Raw genomic sequence first — 20,205 nt, forward strand, 5'->3', positions numbered from 1 at the left:
AGCCTAGCCCCACTCAAAATATTCTGTTTGGCCAGAAAGGAAGCTCCAGTAAAGTTGAGAATGGCAAAGATAGATAGAGCAGTAGAGATCCTGACTGCTAAGAAAAAACAATAGAGTAGAAAAGATGGCCTGAAGGCATCACAAAAGGCAGCAGGATGCCATTCTTTGCAGCTTCAAACTGCAAAAGTGAAAGACTGCTTTGAGAAGAGAGCTATGGAGCACCGTGCTCCAAGAATTGCAGCAGCATTGAGAATTTGTTCCTCAGAATTGGATTCAGAGTGCTCAGAGATTCGGGCACTAGATCCCTATAGTCAAGAAAGAGGGAGGAAGCCTGGCTACTGCTCCTGCTGGCAGTAGACCTTGTCATCATCCAAATGGTGCTGGTTTTGGGTACATGGAAAATGGAAGAACTGTGGGTTCAGAAGGCTTTTTGCCCAGATTTCAGATCAGCTAGGAAGTCAGGCAGCGTGTCCAAAAGACAGCAGTATATGAAGCTGTGCATGTGAAGCTACATGAGCACTGGAAACCCCAGAAGTTTGCAGAAGCCAGGAATGTGAATCTTCTGAGGAAAGCTGTAAGGAAGAAGCAAAGCCGGCCCCAGAAAGAAGGCATGGGAGCTACAACCCCCCAAGCAATGCCATAGGGGCGGAGCCACACCAAGCCATTTGGAGTTCATGACACAGAATGCTGGGGATGCTAGAAGTAGAACTATGGGATTTAATGTTTTTCCTGTTGGATTTTGGACTTGCTTTGGTTGCATTCCTTTGTATCTTTGTTTGTAACTTTTGGAATGGAAATGTTCATCTTGTGCCACTGAATGTTAGAAGTGTTTGACTTTCTTTTCACTTGTATAGGAGCTTGTGGCTAAGAGTTTACCTTAAATCTCAGAGCTGACTTGGGATTTGGGACTTTGCAGAATGCTGAATCTGTTAGAACCTTAGCATCTTGTGGAAATGGACTATATGCCTTTTGTATAAAGGGATGTGTATGAGTCTTTGGGTGGTCAGGGGTGGAATGTTACTGTTTGCATCTAGATGTCCCCACAATGCCTCATGCAGTCATAAGGATGGGCTTCTAGAGTCTGCGATTGACTTATGGTCCAATCCTGTGATTAAGAGTGTGAATTCTACATCTACCCTAGGGTGGATAGCCTGTATACAATATAAAGGCAAGAAAGAGGTCTGCTCTCACTTCTCACTTTTTGCTTTTGCTGTCTTCTGCTGCCATGAACTGTTGTCCCTCTGCTATGTACCACCCTGCCTTCGAGTCAGCTGTTTACAAACTGAAACCTCTACAAACTGTGATCTAAATTAACCTTCCCCCTTTTAACTTTGGGTGTCAGGCATTTTGTCTCAGCAATGAGATAAAAGTAACTAAGATAACTGGCAAAGGAGCAAGGATGGACCAAAAGGGAAATCCCGGACAATGAGTTCTAAAGGGCTACAGATTTACAATGTGCTCTTAACTCGTTTCTCCTCTTGCTCCCACACGCTGTGAAGGAGCTGACTGAGGGGGCTGGGGATTTAGCTCAGCAGCATAAGCGCCTTGCAAGCAGGCAGTCGTCAGTTCGATCCCCGTTACTGATAAAAAGTAAAAAGACAAAAAAAAAAGGAAGCTGGGGGCTGGGGGTTTAGCTCAGCGGCATAAGCGCCTGCCTTGCAAGCAGGCAGTCGTGAGTTCGATCCCCGGTACCGATAAAAAGGAAAAAGACAAAAAAAAAAAAAAAAAAAAAAAGGAAGCTGACTGAATACTTGACCACTTGCCAGGGTCCCAATTTAAGCTTCTGTAAAAACAATGAGCGAAGCAAAACAGCCCCAAATCAAAGTCCAACTATACCCTCTTACACCAATGTAAAACAAATGAAAATGTGAAGGGAGATTCAAGTTTAAAATTTTGTGGGGCTGAAGTACAGCTCAGTGGCACTACTTGCCTAGTACATCTGAAGCCCTATGATTTGCTCTCCAATCTTACAAAAAAAAAAGTTAAGATTTTTTTTTTTTGTCTTTTTGAGATAGGGTCTTGCTGTGCAGTTCAGGCTGGCCTTGAGCTTACTATGTAGCCTAGGCTGGTCTATAACTCGCAACGATCCTCCTGCCTCAGCCTCCTGAGTGCTGGGATTACAGGCATGAGCCACTACACCCAGCTTACAAATTAAAATTTTAAAAATTACAGATTTTCTGTTTCATACAGACAGTAACATTTCTATTTACTTTTTATATTTTTTATGTTTTTCCTAATTAAATCATAAACTCTCATAAGTATACAACTGGTCTTTTCCTAAACATCTCTGTGTCCAAAAGCACACATACGGACATGCACGTGCGTGCACACACACACGCATGACACACTGACACACACATGTGTGCACACACAGCCCCACACAACACAGAGCCAGCATTCAGAACTGACTTCAGTGAGAGAAGATGAACACAGTCAGGCACACGTGACAACGAAGACGGGAAGTGTGCTCTGTTACCGTGTGTCACAGCCTTCCTCCCACTGGCCATGATGCCATCGCACAGCTGGATGATTTTAGGAATTCCAATGATCTGCTTTGAATGGTATCGTTCATAAGACAGTAATACCAGGAAGAAAAAGATGTTTGGAATAATTGCCTCTGATTCCCTGGAAATAAAAACAACCAGTTAGCCATTTCTTTTTACAACTAAGATACAGGATCAATATAAATGACACAGAATAACTCAAGACTAGGCATTGAAACAGAGTGTCCTAAGCAAAAGCAGCCCAGCAACCTAACTTAATTCCAACATGCGGGCAGCGGGGTCTGGGAGGCCACGTAGCAGCAGGTGGGGGGCAGCTGGCAGCATGGGATGACCAGCAGGTATGATCTGATTCTCACTTCCCCATCTACTCTTTCACTGATAAAGACACAGACTCGAGGGAAAAAAAGCACTTTGCCCAAAACTACATAAGGGTGTCTTATATAATTAGAAAACAATCAAGCTCCCAAGGGACTTGATAAACATTCCTTCTACAGCCGCTTATAAATTACTAAGTCCTTCGGAAACTTGAGACTTTATTTATGTTTTTATTTATTTATTTAGTGAGAGAGACAGGGTCTTGTTATGCTGTTCAGGTTGGCCTTGAGATTATTTTGTAGCCCAAGTTGGTGTCGAACTTGCAACAATCCTCTTGCCTCAGCCTTCCAAGTGCTGGGATTACACGTGTGTGCCACAGCACCCATTGAGACTTTATTTTTAATCACTGTGCTTACAAACCTGTAACAGGCATGTCAAGATATACTAAACTCTTAATGTCTAGCAAGGAAAAACCATAGTCAATGTACTAAAGTGCACAATCACTGTCAATAAAAACATCCCTAAAAATTGCTTTTTTAAGATGAGAAGAAGCAGTGCTCTATCAGACAAGATTTAGAAATCTATTATATCTTTAAATGCTTTGAAATGTGGAATGAAACTGACAACATACATAATTACCAGGCACAGAACTACTTCTATACAAGACCAGAGAAAGTCTCATTAATTTTTAAGAGAAATAAAAATACATACACATTACTCAGATTTCCTTGGGGGTGGAGGAGAGTCCAAAAACAGACAAGATGTCTAATAGTCTATCAAAGGAAACATCTTTATTTTAATAACCTGAAATTACATACATGCTTACAACGGGGATAAAAACTTTAAAACAATGAAATGCTCACCTGAACTGGCCCACTTCAATGTATTCAAACTGCTTGAGCACAAATCCGATGAACACCTGCAGGCAGAAAAATAAGATTTGCATGTCAACAGTGGGATCAAAATGTAAACACCAGCTTTCTTTTCTTCCTGCACATCTGTGCGAAATTGTAACAAGATTCCTGATTTGTTTACAATCAAGAACTCAAATCTACTTTTAAGTCAGACAAGGTAACTGCAGAACACTTTGACAATCCCTTCAAAATCAAGTTCACCAAACACTGAGGTGAAACCTCATTGGGAAACCCAATAATAAATTCCAGGTATCACCCCAGTCACAACTGGAGACCACGAGCTGCCAGCAGAGGTGACTCGAGCAGCATGACGCCCAAGTTTTCTCCCTCTACCCACATTCAGTCCCGTGCAACCCTGAAGAAGCAGGGGCTGCCAGTGGCTGGACAGCCAGTCTGTGTCACTCTGGCCCTGACAGGAAGTTCCCACAGTTGACGCACAGGACACATACCCACTGACCCTCAACTCTGCACGGAGTGTAATGGTTGTCTGCTCCAGTCTCCCACCTTGTACCGGAGTGAGAAGGCCAGAAAGAGCGCTTTGTGGTGTGAGGCAAAGGGCTGGGCCTCAGGGGATGTACTTGCTACAGTGAGGTCAACATGCAGAGACCAGCAGGGCACACAGGAAGCTCAGCTGGTCCCTCTCAAGAGCTAAGTAGCCGATAGAGACTTGAGGACACCAAAAGGAAGCAACAAAAATTACTATACTTCTGAGAAAAGGCTCCTGGTGGAACAGATACAGAAAGAATCTGGGAGGATAGCTGAGTATGCTGATGAGTCTGTTGCCAGGGTGGAGAGAGCTACTGACTTTCTCTATCTATGAAGGACAGTCCAGAAAGAGCCTGCAGCCTAAAGCCATCACAGGAACATACCAGCTTTTACCTCGTCCAACAGGACGAAAGACGACCACTGTCTCTGACATGTTATTAACAGCTACAGCAAACAGCACCCTAGCTTCCCTGGGACACCCAGCTTTGGCCCCAGAAGCACTCATCCCTGGGCCCCTAAGCTGGCCCAGAAGACCAGGGCCACAGACCAGGCTTTTCCCCAACTCTACCTCAAATGCCAGAGGAGGTGAGTGAGAAACAGTGGCCAGTTACTCTGCTTTCTTCCGGAGAGCTTTCATAAAGGAAGAAATCATGACAGGGCAGGCCAGGCCAAAGTCCACCATCACTCTTCTCCATCATGCCCTGACATGGTTTATGTTGGTGGCCCCCATGCCTCATGCATTTGCATTGTGCATTTGTGATTGGTTCATTGTTTAGGGCTTGGATTGGGGATGTAAATGCTACCCTGGCCTAGGGGTGGAGCCAAGATGTAATGGCAGGAAGAAGGCGTGTCTCACTCTTTTGTCTGTTTCCTCCTTGCTGTTTGAGCCAACTGAGTATGGACTGAAACCTCCAAAAACTGTAAGAAATAAACCTTTCCTTTCCCAAGTTTGGGCTTCAGGTATTTTGTCTCAGCAATGAGTAAAAAGTCACTGAGACACCCACCCCAACGCCCACCTGTGGAAACCTGTTTCCAGGGTTCTCCTGGGAATGGAGCCTTTCTGGTGAATGAAAAAGGCAACAGGCTGTGAAGACAGGAAATGGGGAGCTATAGTATTTCCATATCAGGAAATTCCTTCCTCATACAGAAAATTTCCCAAGATCACAGCCCACAAATGAGTTCTACTTTGATGACTTAAAGGTAACTTCAAGCAATGAAGACACCACGAGTCCTGCCTCCAAAAGGAACATGACCAGCTATAAAGAAAGGACACGAACCCTCCTCCAAGGCCACAGCTCCCTGCACAGGGTCCAGAAGCACAGAGGTGAGCAAAGTTTTTTAACTGCTTGAAGGTTACCCTAAGTAACAATCAGTGTTTGAAGTCTCTGGATTCTGCAAAAACTTGCATTGTACAACTTAAATTCAAACGTATCTTGGAGAGAGGGTTTGGGGGCTGCATGGGAAGACCTCTGGCAGGTGTTTAAAGGCTAACCCAAGGAGAGCACAACACAGACATGGGGCATCCAGGCCTCCTGCACTTGTCACTTCTTTACAAGGGGTGAGAGGCAGCAACCACTGAGGAAAAAGTAATCCTCACTGTTCTTCAAGAGGGAGGACAGAGGAACATGACAAACCTGATCTGAATCCAGAAGACAGTAATTCACCCGTAACTGAACCAGCTGCGCCAGCAAATCCAAAACCTGCTTCTGCAACTGCACGGAGGTTGTCGTGGTGTACTGTTTCAAAGCTTTTATGACAAGAGGCTCAAATAAACGAATGTGGTTGTGAATAGCATTCTGTTCAAAAGAGGAAGAACCTGTGAGTACACATCCACCAAAAGCTCCAGGCAGGCTACCTGGGGTCTCGAGTGCCTGTGTTCACATGACAGGGCCACAATCGGCCCAAGGCCAGCCGCTCACCTTGTCTGTGCGGTTCTTGGTGGCACCTGTGAGGTTTGTCTTAAGCTGGGAGGACACCTTCTGGAGCACATCAAACCACCTGCCAGAGGGGAACAGAGGAAGTAGAGAACTCTGTCAGCGGTCTTCTTCGCATTCAACCACCCTCCAGGTCATGCCAATGTCATGCTCACAACATGAGCATTAAGGTATGAGGAGAAGGAACTCCCAACTGCAAGATCCCTCAGCACAAGGTGCACGTGCAGAGATCATGAAACAATCTGGAATGTGCAGCTGCCTGCCAGCCTAAGTCTGGCCACCTAGAGAAGGTGATTCAAGCCTGAGCTTTTCTGCTAAGGAGAATTCACTCCTCAAGTCCTGAGGACTTTAGATAGGTAACAGCCACTGAAGACTGGTAATTACCATATGGATTTCTTGGGGAAGAAAAATAAATAGTCACATCAATGCTATCTTTTATTTTTATGAAATATATCTGAAATTACAGGACCAACACAACATTGTTGGGTGTGGAGGCACATACTTGTAGTCTCAGTTACTAGGAGACTAAGGAGAGATGATCCTTGATCTCACAAGCTGGATACCAGGCTATGCAACACGAGACCCAGCTCAAACAAACAGGCAAAAAGCACCCAGTAACACATTCATGTGGCCATACACATGCTCAATTGCTTATGTTCACTGGGTATAATTACCAAATAGACAATTTCTGGAACTTGGATATATAGTGTGTACAGACATTCCTCATTTAATAACCAAATTTTGGTGCTGCAACTAGGTTCCTAAATTAGTCACTAAATGAGGAACTGTATATAGTGTGTACATTACAGTACTCAGAACAAAGAAGAGGTGTAAGAAAACTCCAACTTGATGACTTTGCTTTGATTTGCACAACTCTTACAGGTAGTGCTGCAATATACAACACAATAGAAGACTACAGTGCTATTCTATACAGCACAACCAACAGAAGTCACCACACTGTATAAACAAGGTGCACTGTGCAGAACAAAACACTGAGCCTCAACAAACAAGATGCACAGAACTGTACCAAACACAAGGGTTGTAAGTCCAAATCCAAACAGTGTACCTCAGTCATCAGTCCAAACAGTCGGTAACCAAGTAAGTCATTAAACAAGGAATGTCTGTATGTCACCAACGTAACACCTAGAACATGGGTATTTTCCTTGATTTCTGACTTTTAGATGTGAATTCTTTCAAATTCCTGAATTGCAGGTATTTGATGACTATATTTATGAAGGGAAAAACAAAGACTCTGCTGCTATTACTGTACATAGTGGCAACTCAAGTCTTTGCTAAAAATGACGGTAACTGAAACACATATAGGGCCAGTCATAGTGTCGCATGCCTGTATTCCTAGCACTCAGGAGACTGAGGTAGGACAACTGCTCCAATTTTGAGGCCAGCCTGGGCTACGAAGTAAGTTCAAGGCCAACTTAAACAGCACAGTGAAACCCTGACTCAAAAAGACAAAAAACAAAACAAAACAAAAACAAAAAAATACATGGGCTAGGAGGTAGCTCAGTGGAATAGGGTTCACTTAGCAAGTACAAGGTCTTGGGTTTGTTGAGGAAAGCAGGGAGGGAGAAGACTTTCTGTACTCCAAGGATCAAACTACAAACTTACATGAAAAGAGACCTTAGTCATAAAGGTGTTGTTTAGTTTTGTTTTTTAAGAGGGGCCATTGGTTAAACCACGGAGTGAACCCAGGATCTTCACATTTAGCTACATCCCAGGCTCTTCTCCACTCCTTCTGAGACAGAATCTCATTTGGGACATAACATGCCATTTGGGTTAAAACTTGCGATCCACTTGCCTCAACTATCAATAGTGCTAGGATTATAGGCATGCTGTAGCTATTAGTTTATAAAACACAAAGTAATATTCCAATAGATTTTTTAATATATCCATAAATTTTTCTATGCCCTTCTAATACCTGTAAACACTAGCATTGCTCTGCTACTTTGAAGGTGATCTTTCATCTTATAGACCTCCCCAAATGCTACCAATACACACCACGTTACCATAGAGGAAATGGGAAAATGGTACTCAGGAGCATTAGGAAGTAAGTTCCCAACACAGGAAGACAGTGTACACCCCGATCTGGTCTGTGGGTACACTGGGAAGGAGCACGGATGCTTCTCAGGCAGCTCCATGCCTGAGACATACACCCCAACGCTCAGCCTACTGGCTGGACCAGGTGCTTGGAGAAGGCAGGAGTTGCCTCTTCCTCATCTTTGTATCAGCTGCATTTCCCAGACTTTGCTGAATTGTGGATTACTGACAGATGCTAACATCTTGATTTTTAAATTCTTTTCCAAATATTCCCTCCTGGCTGTTTCGTGCCTCCAAAGGGGGCCAATCCCACCAAAGTGGTACCCCGAGTTGTCGTGCTCCTGCTCCGTCTGCACCATGTTCCTCAGGCTGGCATCCGCAAGGGCCTGCGTAAAGTGGGTGTAGGGGGCCATGAAGCAGTAGTGATATAGGCCCGGCCTCACACTAGAAGAGCCAAGACGCTGTGCTCGGCCTTGCGACTTGCAGGAGTTAGAAGATAAGCCATCAAACTGGGAGGCTAGGTTTGTCCCAAAGAGAGTCTTCAAAAGCTGGAGGGAAAGAAGGGAAGTACCAGTAGTTGATTAAATCTAGCATGAGCGACACTTTAAGATTCTCCCTCAAACCTATGCAATTCTGGTTGTGACCTTGTGAGACCACTGCTGTGGGAAGAGTCTGGGCTTCCCTATAACTGAGACTGGGCTTCGGACAACAGACCTTAGGCACATTAAGAAAGGGGTAAAGTGGCAAGGGCCCGTGCAGTTTCTGATGTCTTCGGGTCCTCCATAGTGATGAAGTGATGGTCCACAACCGCCTGGGAGGGAGAGGACAACCCCACTGGCCTAATCATGGAACGACCAAATGATAGCTTGGATCACAGCCCCCCATCCGACCCCCCCCCACGCCACAGCTTCTGAAGGAGAAGCAATATGCAGTGGCTAAGCCAGGAGGATTTTCTGAGAAGGACAATGAGACAGCACTCTCACCTGCTGCACGCAAAGAGTAGCCATCATCGGTTCCCGACTAAAGCAGGACTTCAGGTAGCCCAGGATCTCTTCAACACACTGGGAGAAGACAGTGAGATGTTAAGTGACTTACACACAGCCCACCATTGTGTGACTCCGAGACAGAAAGCAAGGAAAAAAATACCTTCATTTTAACTGTGTGAACATCAGAGGAAAAATCAAAGAAAGGTTTTAAATCCGTCATCTTGACTAGTCAAAGACCCTGAAATCCAAGCAGATCTAGGATAACCAATCTTTCACTCCTCTATTTCTTAACTGCTTTATCAAGTATCTACTTCTACTCATTCAATTCTGTCTGCAGACCAAGAAGTCACAAGTGTGCACAGAATGAAAAGCTCTGCCTCTGCAGAGCCCCAGGGCCTGTCCAGCTGACCACAATACATAGCTGAATTGAATGAATCCCAGAACAACAGCTCACAGAAATACAAAAACACCTGGCACCTGGCAGAAGGTTTAGCTCAGCGGTGTAAGTGCCTCCTTGGCAAACTCGAGGACGTGAGTTCGATCCACGACACCAAACAAAAACACAAATACAAACAAACCAACAAAAAAACACCTAGCACCCAACAATGAAACTCACATTGGGGTATCCAACAAAGATCAGCATGCATGTAAGGAGGCAGGAATCCATAGTGAGGACCAAATCCATAGTGAGGACCTGGACCTATTTATTGGCCCAAAACTGCCCAGAACTGGCAACATTTCAGAATCAGCCAAATACATTAAAAGCAGCTGCTACAACTGCATCCAAAGAGTAGAAATGTAAGAGATAAGAAAAGACAGATCAAATTTCTAGAAAAAGGGAAAAAGGACAGTGCTCAGGTTTTACAGGAGAGGGACGACTGCGTGTCAACACATCAGAACACTACCTAGCCTTTACTGATGTGTGACACAGTCACTAGCTATAAAAAGGGATAGTGCAAGGGACAGGAGAGAAGCAATAATGGTTCAGTGATTAAAGCTAGGGAAACCTGTATGTAGATCAGATAAGGACTTAGCGAGTGTCTCCAGAGAACATGTGCAGACTTTTTCTGCTAGTCACTATTTCCTGAACCACACAGCATAACACCTCTGATACACATTTACATTAAGATCATGGAGTCACACAAGATATTTAGAGGACATACACAGATTGTTTAAGTGCACCACAATTTTACTGAAGGGACATGCATCCCAGTGGGTTCTGCTGAGAGCTGGGAAGAATCCTGGAACCACCCTGACAGACACCCAGGAAAAAGTGCCCCGCCTTTCACTGGAACACGTGTTTGCACTGTGTTCCCCTGAAGCTAACAGAAATGACACTCAACAGAGCCAAAGCACTGCATCTGTGAGTGGCGCAGGCCCAGGCGTTTACCACACAGCACTGTCACTGTCTCCTACAGACTTGAGATGGGAGAGAAAACAAAGACCAGGAGCTCCAATCCCTGCTGCTCCTGAGGCAGGGACAGGGCCACTGTCACACCCTCACCGACATGGGTTTTGCCCCTTTCCACCCAAGAAGCTAACATGAAGAAACAAAGGGCTCTATAAACACATTTTAAACCCAGTTTTCTATAATAACGGGTCTAAGCCCACCCATGGTAACAAACTAACACTGAAAACAGGACACAGAGAGAACTGAGACCTACACACATTCCACAGTGAGGATGTGACTGAGACTTGCGTATTTGCCATGAGCATGTGGGCTCAGGGCCTGGTCTCCCCAAGTTCCTGCTGCTCCTGGGATGGATCTGGAGCACCAGGTCCCATTCCTGGGTTCCCCGAGGGTACACATTGGGTGTCCTGGCCACAGCTTGAGGAGGAGGTGAAACAGACACAAACCTTCCCAATGTCCTGCAGTGTCGCCAGCTCTAGAATCTGGGAGAGAACGTCCAAGGCAGAGCGCAGGAACCCCCCAAACTTTTCAGTGCTGTTCTGAAGATCCAAGGTGACCTTGGCAAGGTGGAAGGAGAGAGTACACGGTTACTGGCACCGCCGTGGTCTGGTTATCTACAACAAAGACACAAATGCCGTGGGCTGCAGCGAGATGCTTCTGCCGCACAGCCCACGTACCCCTGTGTGCTCCCCAATTCTGGTGACTCTGGCTACTTGCTCACTTTTGGGCACTGTGAAAATACCAGGAAAAGGAAACTCGTCTGCCAGACAGCTATACAAAGAAGATTATCTTTCAAGTTCTGCAGACACTACGGAAAGAAACAATTCCTAACCTAAGTCACAATGCGAAAAAACTGTGAAGTGTTCCTTATGCCTAGTATATACTGAGGTAAACACAAAGTCCTCTCTATATACACTGGGTCCCTAGAAGAAACCATTACCAACTTTACACAGTCATTCAGCCTGGTTGCCATAAAATATTAAATTAGTCTTAGGACATATTAAATTAGGAATCTAAAGGACTTTTTAAATTAAACTATATAGTAATTCCATTACTTTATGGACTCAAGGGTGGGTCAGGAACAAAGACATAAAGTCTCAGAAAAAGGGGATGGAGAACCAGCCTATGAATGTAAGGACTGACAAACATCATAGTACTGAGGAAAGAATGTACCCTGTGGTGAAAGGAGACCTGGACATGGAGCATGGAAACAAAAGTCGATCTGAGTCACCCTCCTCTGCCCTCAACAGGCTGGGGGAGACTCAAGGGATGGATGCTGGGATGTCACGTAGGGACCTGAGCCCAGGAAGGAAGGGGCCCCTCCAATTAGCATAGAGCAGAGGAAGGGGAGAGAAGTCATGAGTTCTGGACAGGGCAGGGCACCCAGGAAGTCTCTTGTCTACAACCAGTGAGACCCAAGATACAAGGGCAACCTTGGGTTTAGGAGGAGTGGGGGGAACCCAGCTCCTATGGACTTGATCTGAGGAAGGGAAAGGATGAGAAGGGAGTAGTGCCGGGGCTCTGAACTTAAGACAGTATAAGTAGAAATCTGGGGAAAAGAAGCCCTTCCCATATGGCACTGTGATGTGTCTGCCTGTTTTGGGGTTGGCATGAAGAATATGCTTGAAACACAGGTCTAAATCTTTTATAAAGTGTGGTGGAAGATTTTCGTTTTCAAAACTATTAATATCCTTCAGCAAAGAAGTCACGTACGGTTTATAAGTGGTTCCCCCTTCCAACATGAGACATAAGTTATCCATTAATACAAAAGAAGAGGAATACTTGTGGACACATCTACCAAGGAATGCACAAAAGCTATGCAAAACAGTCTTTAAAGTTCTTTTAAAGAACTTGAAATTACACATGCTTTGGGGGTAATGAAGGACATTTTAAACAGGACAACTTACCATCTTTGATACCAGTCCTCCCTATGTCATCCTGTAAATTAAACGTGATCCCACTGGGAAATATTCTATGGTGTCTCTGGAATTACACTAGCCTGTTGTAGTGTTTATATGCAAAAACAAGCTGGGCGTGGTGGCTCAGGCCTGTAATCCAAGCACTCGGGAGGCTGAGGCAGGAGGACAGTTGTGAGTTCAAGACTAGCCCAGGCTACAAAGGAAACTCAAGGACAGCCTGAACTGCATAGTGAGACCCTGTCTCAAAAACACAGAATAAATAGATAAATAAACAAATGCAAAAACAGTATTATCAAGAAAAAAAATTTTTCTTTTTGGTACCGAGATCGAACTCGTGACCTTGTGCCTGCCAGGCAGGCGCTTTACCACTGAGCTAAATCCCCGGCCTGAGAAAACTTTTATGAAGTAGGAATTCTGATCTCAAAATATACCATGAAACTGGGGCTTGAGGTTTAGCTCAGCAGCATAAGCACCTGCCTTGCAAGCAGGCGGTCGTGAGTTATATCCCCCGTACCAATAAAAATGAAAAAGACCAAAAAAAAAAAAAAAAACATATATATATACCATGAAATTATGATTAAGCAGTGTGCTTCTAATAGATGAACAGACTTATGGGACAAAATAAATCAATATAGGACCATGAGCTATTATTGATGAGAGTAGAATTTTAGTGCAGAGAAATGGATTATTCAGCCAACAGTGTTGGGGAACAGTGATTAGGCATTTGGAGAAAAATCTAGACTCATACATTGTATCTGACAAACTGCAGTTAGATTGGCAATGATGACTAAAGAACTGAAATCTATCCACAACCAAAACCAGCCGATCAAGCAGCTGCCGTCCCTTCAGAAGCCTGCAGGCAAGGCTGGCACAGGAGCCCCACACTGACAGGAACTGCCCTAGGGAAGGTCTGCTCCTGTACCCCAACATCTGAAACAAAGTTCCTTTGTTGCTGAGCACCTGCTTTTCTCCTGAGCGTCTCCAACCTAGGCTGTCCAGGCAGACACCCACACCGGTGTACTTCCACGCGTGCCCTCTAACTTCTACAGGCTACCTCCCTGTGTCCTCCAGGTGACACCATAATCGGCTTCAGCTGTGAGTACAACTAGATGCTGAGTCCCAGAGCATTTTGTACGACTCTGAAAGCAGAATGGTCTGGGGAAGCCCAGATACACCACAAAACCACAAAAGATTTCTCTTTTGGCATCATTTATTTTTACAACTACTATAAAGTGAGCCAGAAGACAACCTCAAGAAAACATTTGAAACTCCTATCTCGAAAGGCTAATTGAGCCAGAGAGGTGGTATATACCTGTCATCCCAGCTACATGGGAGGCTGAGGCAGGAGAATCTCAAGTTTAAAGCCTGCCAGGGGAACTTAATGCAACTCTATTACAAAATAAGAATAAAAATAGGTGGAGACATAGCTCAGTTGCTCAGTAGTAGAGATCTCAGCATGCAGGAGGCCCTGAGTTCAATCTATAGTGTACCAAAGGGCAGAGAGACTAACTTATTTACATGTATGTATGCATATTTGGGCATATACAACCTTCAAATCACCAGAAAAACACCAGCAAGGCCCGTGTGCATTTACAGACATATTTAGAATGTAGCAGAAGTCAGTACCTTGTAGTTGGCATGAGTAGCCTTCAGGACGTCATGCAACTTGAGGTATGAAGGAAGATGGTAGAAACTCCCCAGTGACAATAATTTACTGGCTGTTACTGGCCCTGAGGTATCGGATTGTCGGGAAACTTTAAAAATACATAAAAAATGAATTTTCAGATCTATGCAATAACTTGCCAAGTTTAAAAGAGATTAACCAGCAATACATTTTTAAAAGCATTCTGGGACAGATTAAGAAGTTTCCTCACTTTTTGACTAATTAAACTAATGAGAAACACAAGAAGAACCTAAGGCTGTATTGAACATTAAGACAGTAAAGAGCAGCAGTGGCCCGTCACTTGCTAAGGCACAGAATGCCAAGCCAGAGCCTCTGAAGTAGGAGTCCCCTGGGGAACATGGGGCTGATGTCCACAGTACAGCCACAGCCCCTTATGCATCCAAACAGTGATGTGAGCACATCTGGATCTCAACATCACCAGGCTTAGCACAATGTACAATATGTCTACTTCAGTTTTAAAGCCTTCTGACTTCCGGTGGTTGGCTTTTTTACTCATCAAAAAACGATCAGTTGCACAAGGATAAATTTGTAAAGAATGAACCTTTTAAACAGGTAAATCTTCCTGCTGTGCTATAGAGCCTTAGAAAATAATGGGCTGAGGATTTAGCTCAGTGGCATAAGTGCCTGCCTGGCAAGCATGAGGTTGTGACTTCAATCCTCGGTACCAAAAAAAAAGAAAAGAAAATAGCACCTGTTGAGAAGCCTTGATATGTTCAACAAAAGAGAGAAAAATGACATTTAAAGATGGAGGAATGAGCTCGAGAGTCTCACTGCACCACACGGTGACCACGATTACTAACAACATGTCTCGCACCTGGCAGTGTTCTTGGAGGCCTCATTTTAAGCAGTCTTAATCAGCCCCTCCACACTGCAGACAGATTACCACAAGGTCATGGGACGAGGCCGTGGGGCAGCCCCCAGCATCTCCACAAAGAGGAACAGGACACTCAGGATTGGCAGCTGCAGCCATGCTGATATTCTGGGGCCCTTCAATCTGCTGTTTCCCCAGGGAAAGCAACTGCTCCATACATCTGTGACTTTCTAGGCCCCACATGCACTGCCAACCTTGAGCTCTTCCAACTGTAAAGTGTCCATGTCCTATATCAGGATGCTTAGTCAGCGCCTCCTCCCACTTCCAAACCCCCTCCTAAAAATCAGGAGTCTTTGCAGCAATGCCTCGCCTGGAAGCGTTAGAAAAGGGGAAGAAGGCAGAGGAGTGGCGCCCTCACCAGACACCCAGTTAGGGGCGGACGTGGTATCTGAGAGCATACTCAGGGAAACTTTCCCTGTCATGCTGTCATGCTGTCATGCTGTCCCTTCCACTGCAACAGAGCAAATGTTTAGGCCCTGCCCATGCACAGGACAGACAGAGGCCCCTTCTTCCCTTCCAGTGTACCGCCTACCTGTGCTTGCCTCGCTGCCCTTCTTAGGGCTCAGTGGTGCAGAGGCTTGTTCTCCGGGTTCCTTCTCCTTGCCCTTGCGCCGGATGGGACTTAGTGAAGGTGGGTTTGTCAGAGAAGGCAAAGCTGCCTAAAGCAGAAAACAAAAACATGACCTAAGTACAACTCACAGAGACCGAAAACAAAATATGATATGCAGTTCTATCATGCATTGAGAGGCACTAAGTTAGGCGATTCCTTTTGGTCTTTGAATCCCTATTTACAGAACTCACACACTGAACACATCTTATCAACTTCACTCCCACAACAATCATAAGTGCTAGGAATGGCCCCAGACTTTCTCACAGGTACAAGGGAATGGGCAGCAGACGAAGGGCCCTCAGGCAGTTGGGGCCAAGGCCCTGAGCCCCAGTCCTTCCCATAACGGAATGAGGCATGCATCGTGGACCATGGCATGAACAGGCACAAATGTTCCAAGTCTGGAGATGAAGTTACTTGCTAGGGTTACAGCTAAGAAGCAACTAATGGCTACGCCAACAAAGTCCACACTTTCAAGTCCCCAGGAGAGAGAATACAGAACATCCAGGCTCCCAGACAGAGGCAGCAGGCATGGGCAGAGTGAAGAAGAGATGGCAGAGGGACTCCAAGTACCAGTTCTGCTGCTCACACTCTCCCTGACTTTAGCAAAGTGCCAATGCAGTGTCCAGACCCCTATGTAGTCTGTGGAAATCAAACTCACAAGGCAATGGTAGCTAGAGATGACTATGCCATGATGGTACTCATGCTCCTATAACATAGCCCTTGCCCACCCAGCCTGAAGATGCAGTCCCTCAGTTCTCCATGAAGACACTCCCTTGCCAGAAGTCAGATCTTTTGGCACCTGGACCCCAGACTTCCTGGCCTAAAATCTGGGAAAACTAAGTTTCTGTTGCTGGTAAGCTCTCCAGCTGGCAGCTCGGACTCACTGGGTAGTCATCTCACACCCCAGGTCTACTCTGTAAAGATGCTGCAAGGGTCAGACAGCTGCAGTCAGAGTGGACTGAAGACAGCAGGGAAAGGTTGCAGAGGGCAGGTCACAGGGCCACCATAGAAGTATGCAGAAGAGCCACATCCACAAAGGAAAGCAGGTCAGTTCTGCCTGATGCTGGCACAGCTGCAGCATACAGGGTTCCCTTTTGGGTTCTAAAACTGACTGCTTCCCACTTCTATAGCATATTTTAAAAATGAACTGTACATTTCAATTGTATGGTGTATGAATTATTCTGAAAATCTTATTTCAAAAAAAAACCCCAAAAAGCCAGGCGTGATGATGCAGGCTTAGAATTCCAGCGCTCTGAAGGCTGAGGCAGAAAGATCACAAGTTTGAACCCAGCCTGAGGCACTTATCAAGCTAGAAATGGGAGTCATCACAGTTCCTACATTTTACTCTCTGGCTGTTTCCCTATTAGATGCTGTCTAAAAATACACTTCTGCTGCATGTCCATGTATCTATGCACATGTTCTGTCAGTAACTTGGTGAGACGGTCTCAAAATAAAAAATAACAATGATGCACTCAGGCCCTAAGTTCAAATCCTACTTCTGCAAAAATCAATTAATCAGGCCAACATAGTGGTCCAAATGAGATCATCAGTTTTGCCCTGAATCAAGGCTGGCAGCTTCCTGACGCTGCTGGTTTCAAGCAGGAGCCTAAAGAGATGTCTTTCTATAGTCTGTTGGCCATTTCAGAACTTGGGCAGTGAAAGAGAAAGAAATGAAGCAACCCCTCCCCCGGGGTGAGCAGCTGTGAGTGTGGCAGGTTCCGGTGGCCCAGGACGAGAGCCACCAGCATCTACTGGGACCCGAGCCATGTTGGGACGTGGAGCACCGGGCAACCAGGCAACCCCTCCCCTCCTGGTGAGGGCTGTGAGTGTGGCAGGCTGCAGTGGCCCAGGAAAGCAGCCACCAGTGTTTACTGTGACCCATGCCATGCTAGGATCTGGAGTGCTGGGCAACCAGGCAGTCCTATGCGCCTGGTGAGCAGTTGCGAGCATGGCAGGCTCCAGTGGCCCAGGATGGGAGCCACTGGTGTTTACTGGGATCCGTGCCATGCTGGGACCTGGAGCACTGGGAAACAAGCAACCTTGCCTATTTTGTTTTGTTGAACTTCAATATACATGAAGGTATGGACAGCTATTTTGAAGAGAACGAGAGACTCTATGACAGCCATTTGTGATTTCCCTATTGTCTGGTTTTGAAGACCTAAAACACCTTCCTCATTCTGTTTGGATTAGTTCCATACTATGTTGCTGTGTATGAACTTTCTGTATGCGAAGACATGGACAACTATTTGGAAGAAAACAAGAGACAATATGATAGACAGTGAAGATCACAGGTCGTCTAGCTTTGAAATGTACATCTCTTACACTGCTTTCTTATGTCCTGTTTTGTTCTGTTTAATTTTACCCCCTTTAAAATAAAAATAAAATAAAATAAAATAAATTAAAAAAAAAAAAAACAAGTGAGATCATCAGTGGTGCTGGGTAGAGAAGACAGGGGCTGTGGGATGATGTGTACAAGAATACGTAGAGTAGCTGTGAGGCCTTGGTTTCCAGATTCCTAAGACATCAGGTGGAAAAGCAGACAGGAATAGATGCAGAGGAGGGGCTCAGTGGGGACCACCACACGTCTGACATATCTCAGAATCAGTCACACAAGCACTGTGCGGCTGGGGGCTATGTTGGACTACAGCTCCTGCTGGTACTAAGTTTCCTGGCACATAGACACTGAAGACACTTGTGGCTCTGGCCTGCCCTGTCCAGTCCTGGTGCCACTGCCCAACACAGCTGTCTGCATTTGCAGTCAATGACAACAAAACAAGTTTCTAAAACCCTTGGCCATACTTGCAGAGCTCAGGAGCTACATGTGGCTAAGGAGAACATGGGATGATTCCATGATGGCACGAAGTCCTACTGGACAGGGCTGAGCCAAGGTCAGAACTTCTGAGGGGTGGGAGGAAAGAATGACCAGGGCAAGCCTGGGGAGCAGCAGGGAGTCAAGAAGAAAAAGTAGGCCCAGGTAAGCAACCTGGAGGGAAGGCTCAGACCAGGAAGGTGGGATCAGCACAGCAGGGCGGTATATCAAAGGATATGGGAAGGTGTTTGTTACAGCCTCAAACCAGAATGTCAGCCAAAAGCCCATGCAATAAAACCTGGGCCCCAACCAGAGGTCTTGGTGTGCACGTACACGCATGCGCACATGTATGAACATTATGAGGTTGGGCCTAGCTGAAGAAAGTAGGACATCAGGCCATGGCTTGAAAGGGATGTGGCAGCCCAGCCCACCCCGTTCTGCTTCCTGGGACCCGCAGGTGAGCAGCTTCCTCCCTGCTGTGCTTCTGCTGTGATGCTCTGCCTTACCACAACCTCAAAACCAACCACCCATGGACTGAAGCATCTGTGATCACAAGCCACAGTCATCTTCTCCTCCGTTGTCTGTCTCAGATATTTTGTCAAAATAATGGGAAGCTGGTAATAGAAGGGAAGAAAAATGGGCAAGGGAAGTGCCCAGGATATTTAAAGACACAGCCCTGCAAGGGAGAGTGCTGTGGAGGACGGTAAAGAAATCTGACCAGCCAGGGGTGATACAGAGGACAGGACGCAGATTCACAGGGCCAAAAAGGCTTCAGTAAAAGGAGACCCCCAGAGAGTAGGAAGTGTTAGGTGCTGGGCTGGAGAGCACCTGACAGACAGCATCTGGAGGAGACAAGGAAGTTACAAGGGAACAGTGTAAAAACAGAATGCACAGGAAAAGAAGAACCAGAAGAAGTGGACTGGACCACTTTAAATTTTTGCACTGTGCAAGTAAGCACCAATTACAGAAGGAGGCATCCTCGCTTCGGAGACAACAGTAACCACTGAGAGGCCACCCCTAACATGACCAGGCCTCATGTTTCTACCTTCAATGTTGCGTCCACGCATAGGACAGCAAGTGAGGAAGAAACGCTCTGCTAAGCAGCAGGTACCAGAACCCTGCCTTAGCTGTTGCAAAGAAGCCATTACCTTGATTGCTGGCCCAGGAGCCACATCGTCCAGGACATGGGCACAGATGTTGATCACCTTCAGCAAGTGAGAGAAGAGCTGCTCCACCATGGGCACCAGGGTCCGGTCCCCCAGAGCAGGCCACACTTCCTCTTGTCTGGTTGCTGTGGGGTTGGCTTCTTCTTCAGAGGCCCATGAACTTCTCAGAGATTTGGGGGCACTTGCTGTGAAACAGGCAGACAGACACATTACCCCTGCCTCCACAGATGGGAAACGTAACTGCCTGGGGGACACATTTAACTTAATTCCCTCTATGCTGAGGGTCTAACAGGACTCTTGGACCCTCAGATTCAGCATGAAATGACCCTTGTAATCTACATTCCCAGTTCCCATGAACATCACTACTGTACACTGGCCCAGAATGTGGATGACCCTCCCAACCGAGGCTCAGGTGGAGGTCAGGCCTAGCAACTCCACCTCTTCCAATCTCTTGGCCTCTTCCCTCCAGCACACAGCTGCTCTTGGAACTGGAACGGCCACACTAACCTCCAGTTGCCTCATCAGCATCTAGGTGCCGTTCTCA

General features: G+C 45.9%; 1 protein-coding gene and 1 pseudogene across 7 annotated transcripts in view; one reads left to right on the forward strand and one right to left on the reverse strand.

The window, feature by feature from the left end:
• The window catches only part of Htt (huntingtin), a 145,926-nt gene that overhangs the window by 54,328 nt on the left and 71,393 nt on the right, over positions 1–20,205 (reverse strand). For all 7 annotated transcript variants that reach the window (XM_063230279.1, XM_063230275.1, XM_003461856.5 and 4 more), the window contains 10 exons: positions 19,644–19,846; positions 15,609–15,735; positions 14,148–14,275; positions 11,049–11,159; positions 9,189–9,266; positions 8,530–8,753; positions 6,139–6,217; positions 5,854–6,015; positions 3,683–3,738; positions 2,477–2,625 (listed from right to left, as the gene is read on the reverse strand). In XM_063230279.1, coding sequence (XP_063086349.1) covers positions 2,477–2,625; positions 3,683–3,738; positions 5,854–6,015; positions 6,139–6,217; positions 8,530–8,753; positions 9,189–9,266; positions 11,049–11,159; positions 14,148–14,275; positions 15,609–15,735; positions 19,644–19,846 — 1,317 coding nt within the window. The remainder of the gene's footprint in view (positions 1–2,476; positions 2,626–3,682; positions 3,739–5,853; positions 6,016–6,138; positions 6,218–8,529; positions 8,754–9,188; positions 9,267–11,048; positions 11,160–14,147; positions 14,276–15,608; positions 15,736–19,643; positions 19,847–20,205) is intronic.
• Positions 17,238–17,362, forward strand: LOC111758140 (small nucleolar RNA SNORA2/SNORA34 family; annotated as a pseudogene).

Source organism: Cavia porcellus, unplaced genomic scaffold, assembly GCF_034190915.1.
Source record: "Cavia porcellus strain 051 isolate PalLab524CR breed Dunkin Hartley unplaced genomic scaffold, mCavPor4.1 scaffold_18, whole genome shotgun sequence".
Lineage (NCBI taxonomy): Eukaryota > Metazoa > Chordata > Mammalia > Rodentia > Caviidae > Cavia > Cavia porcellus.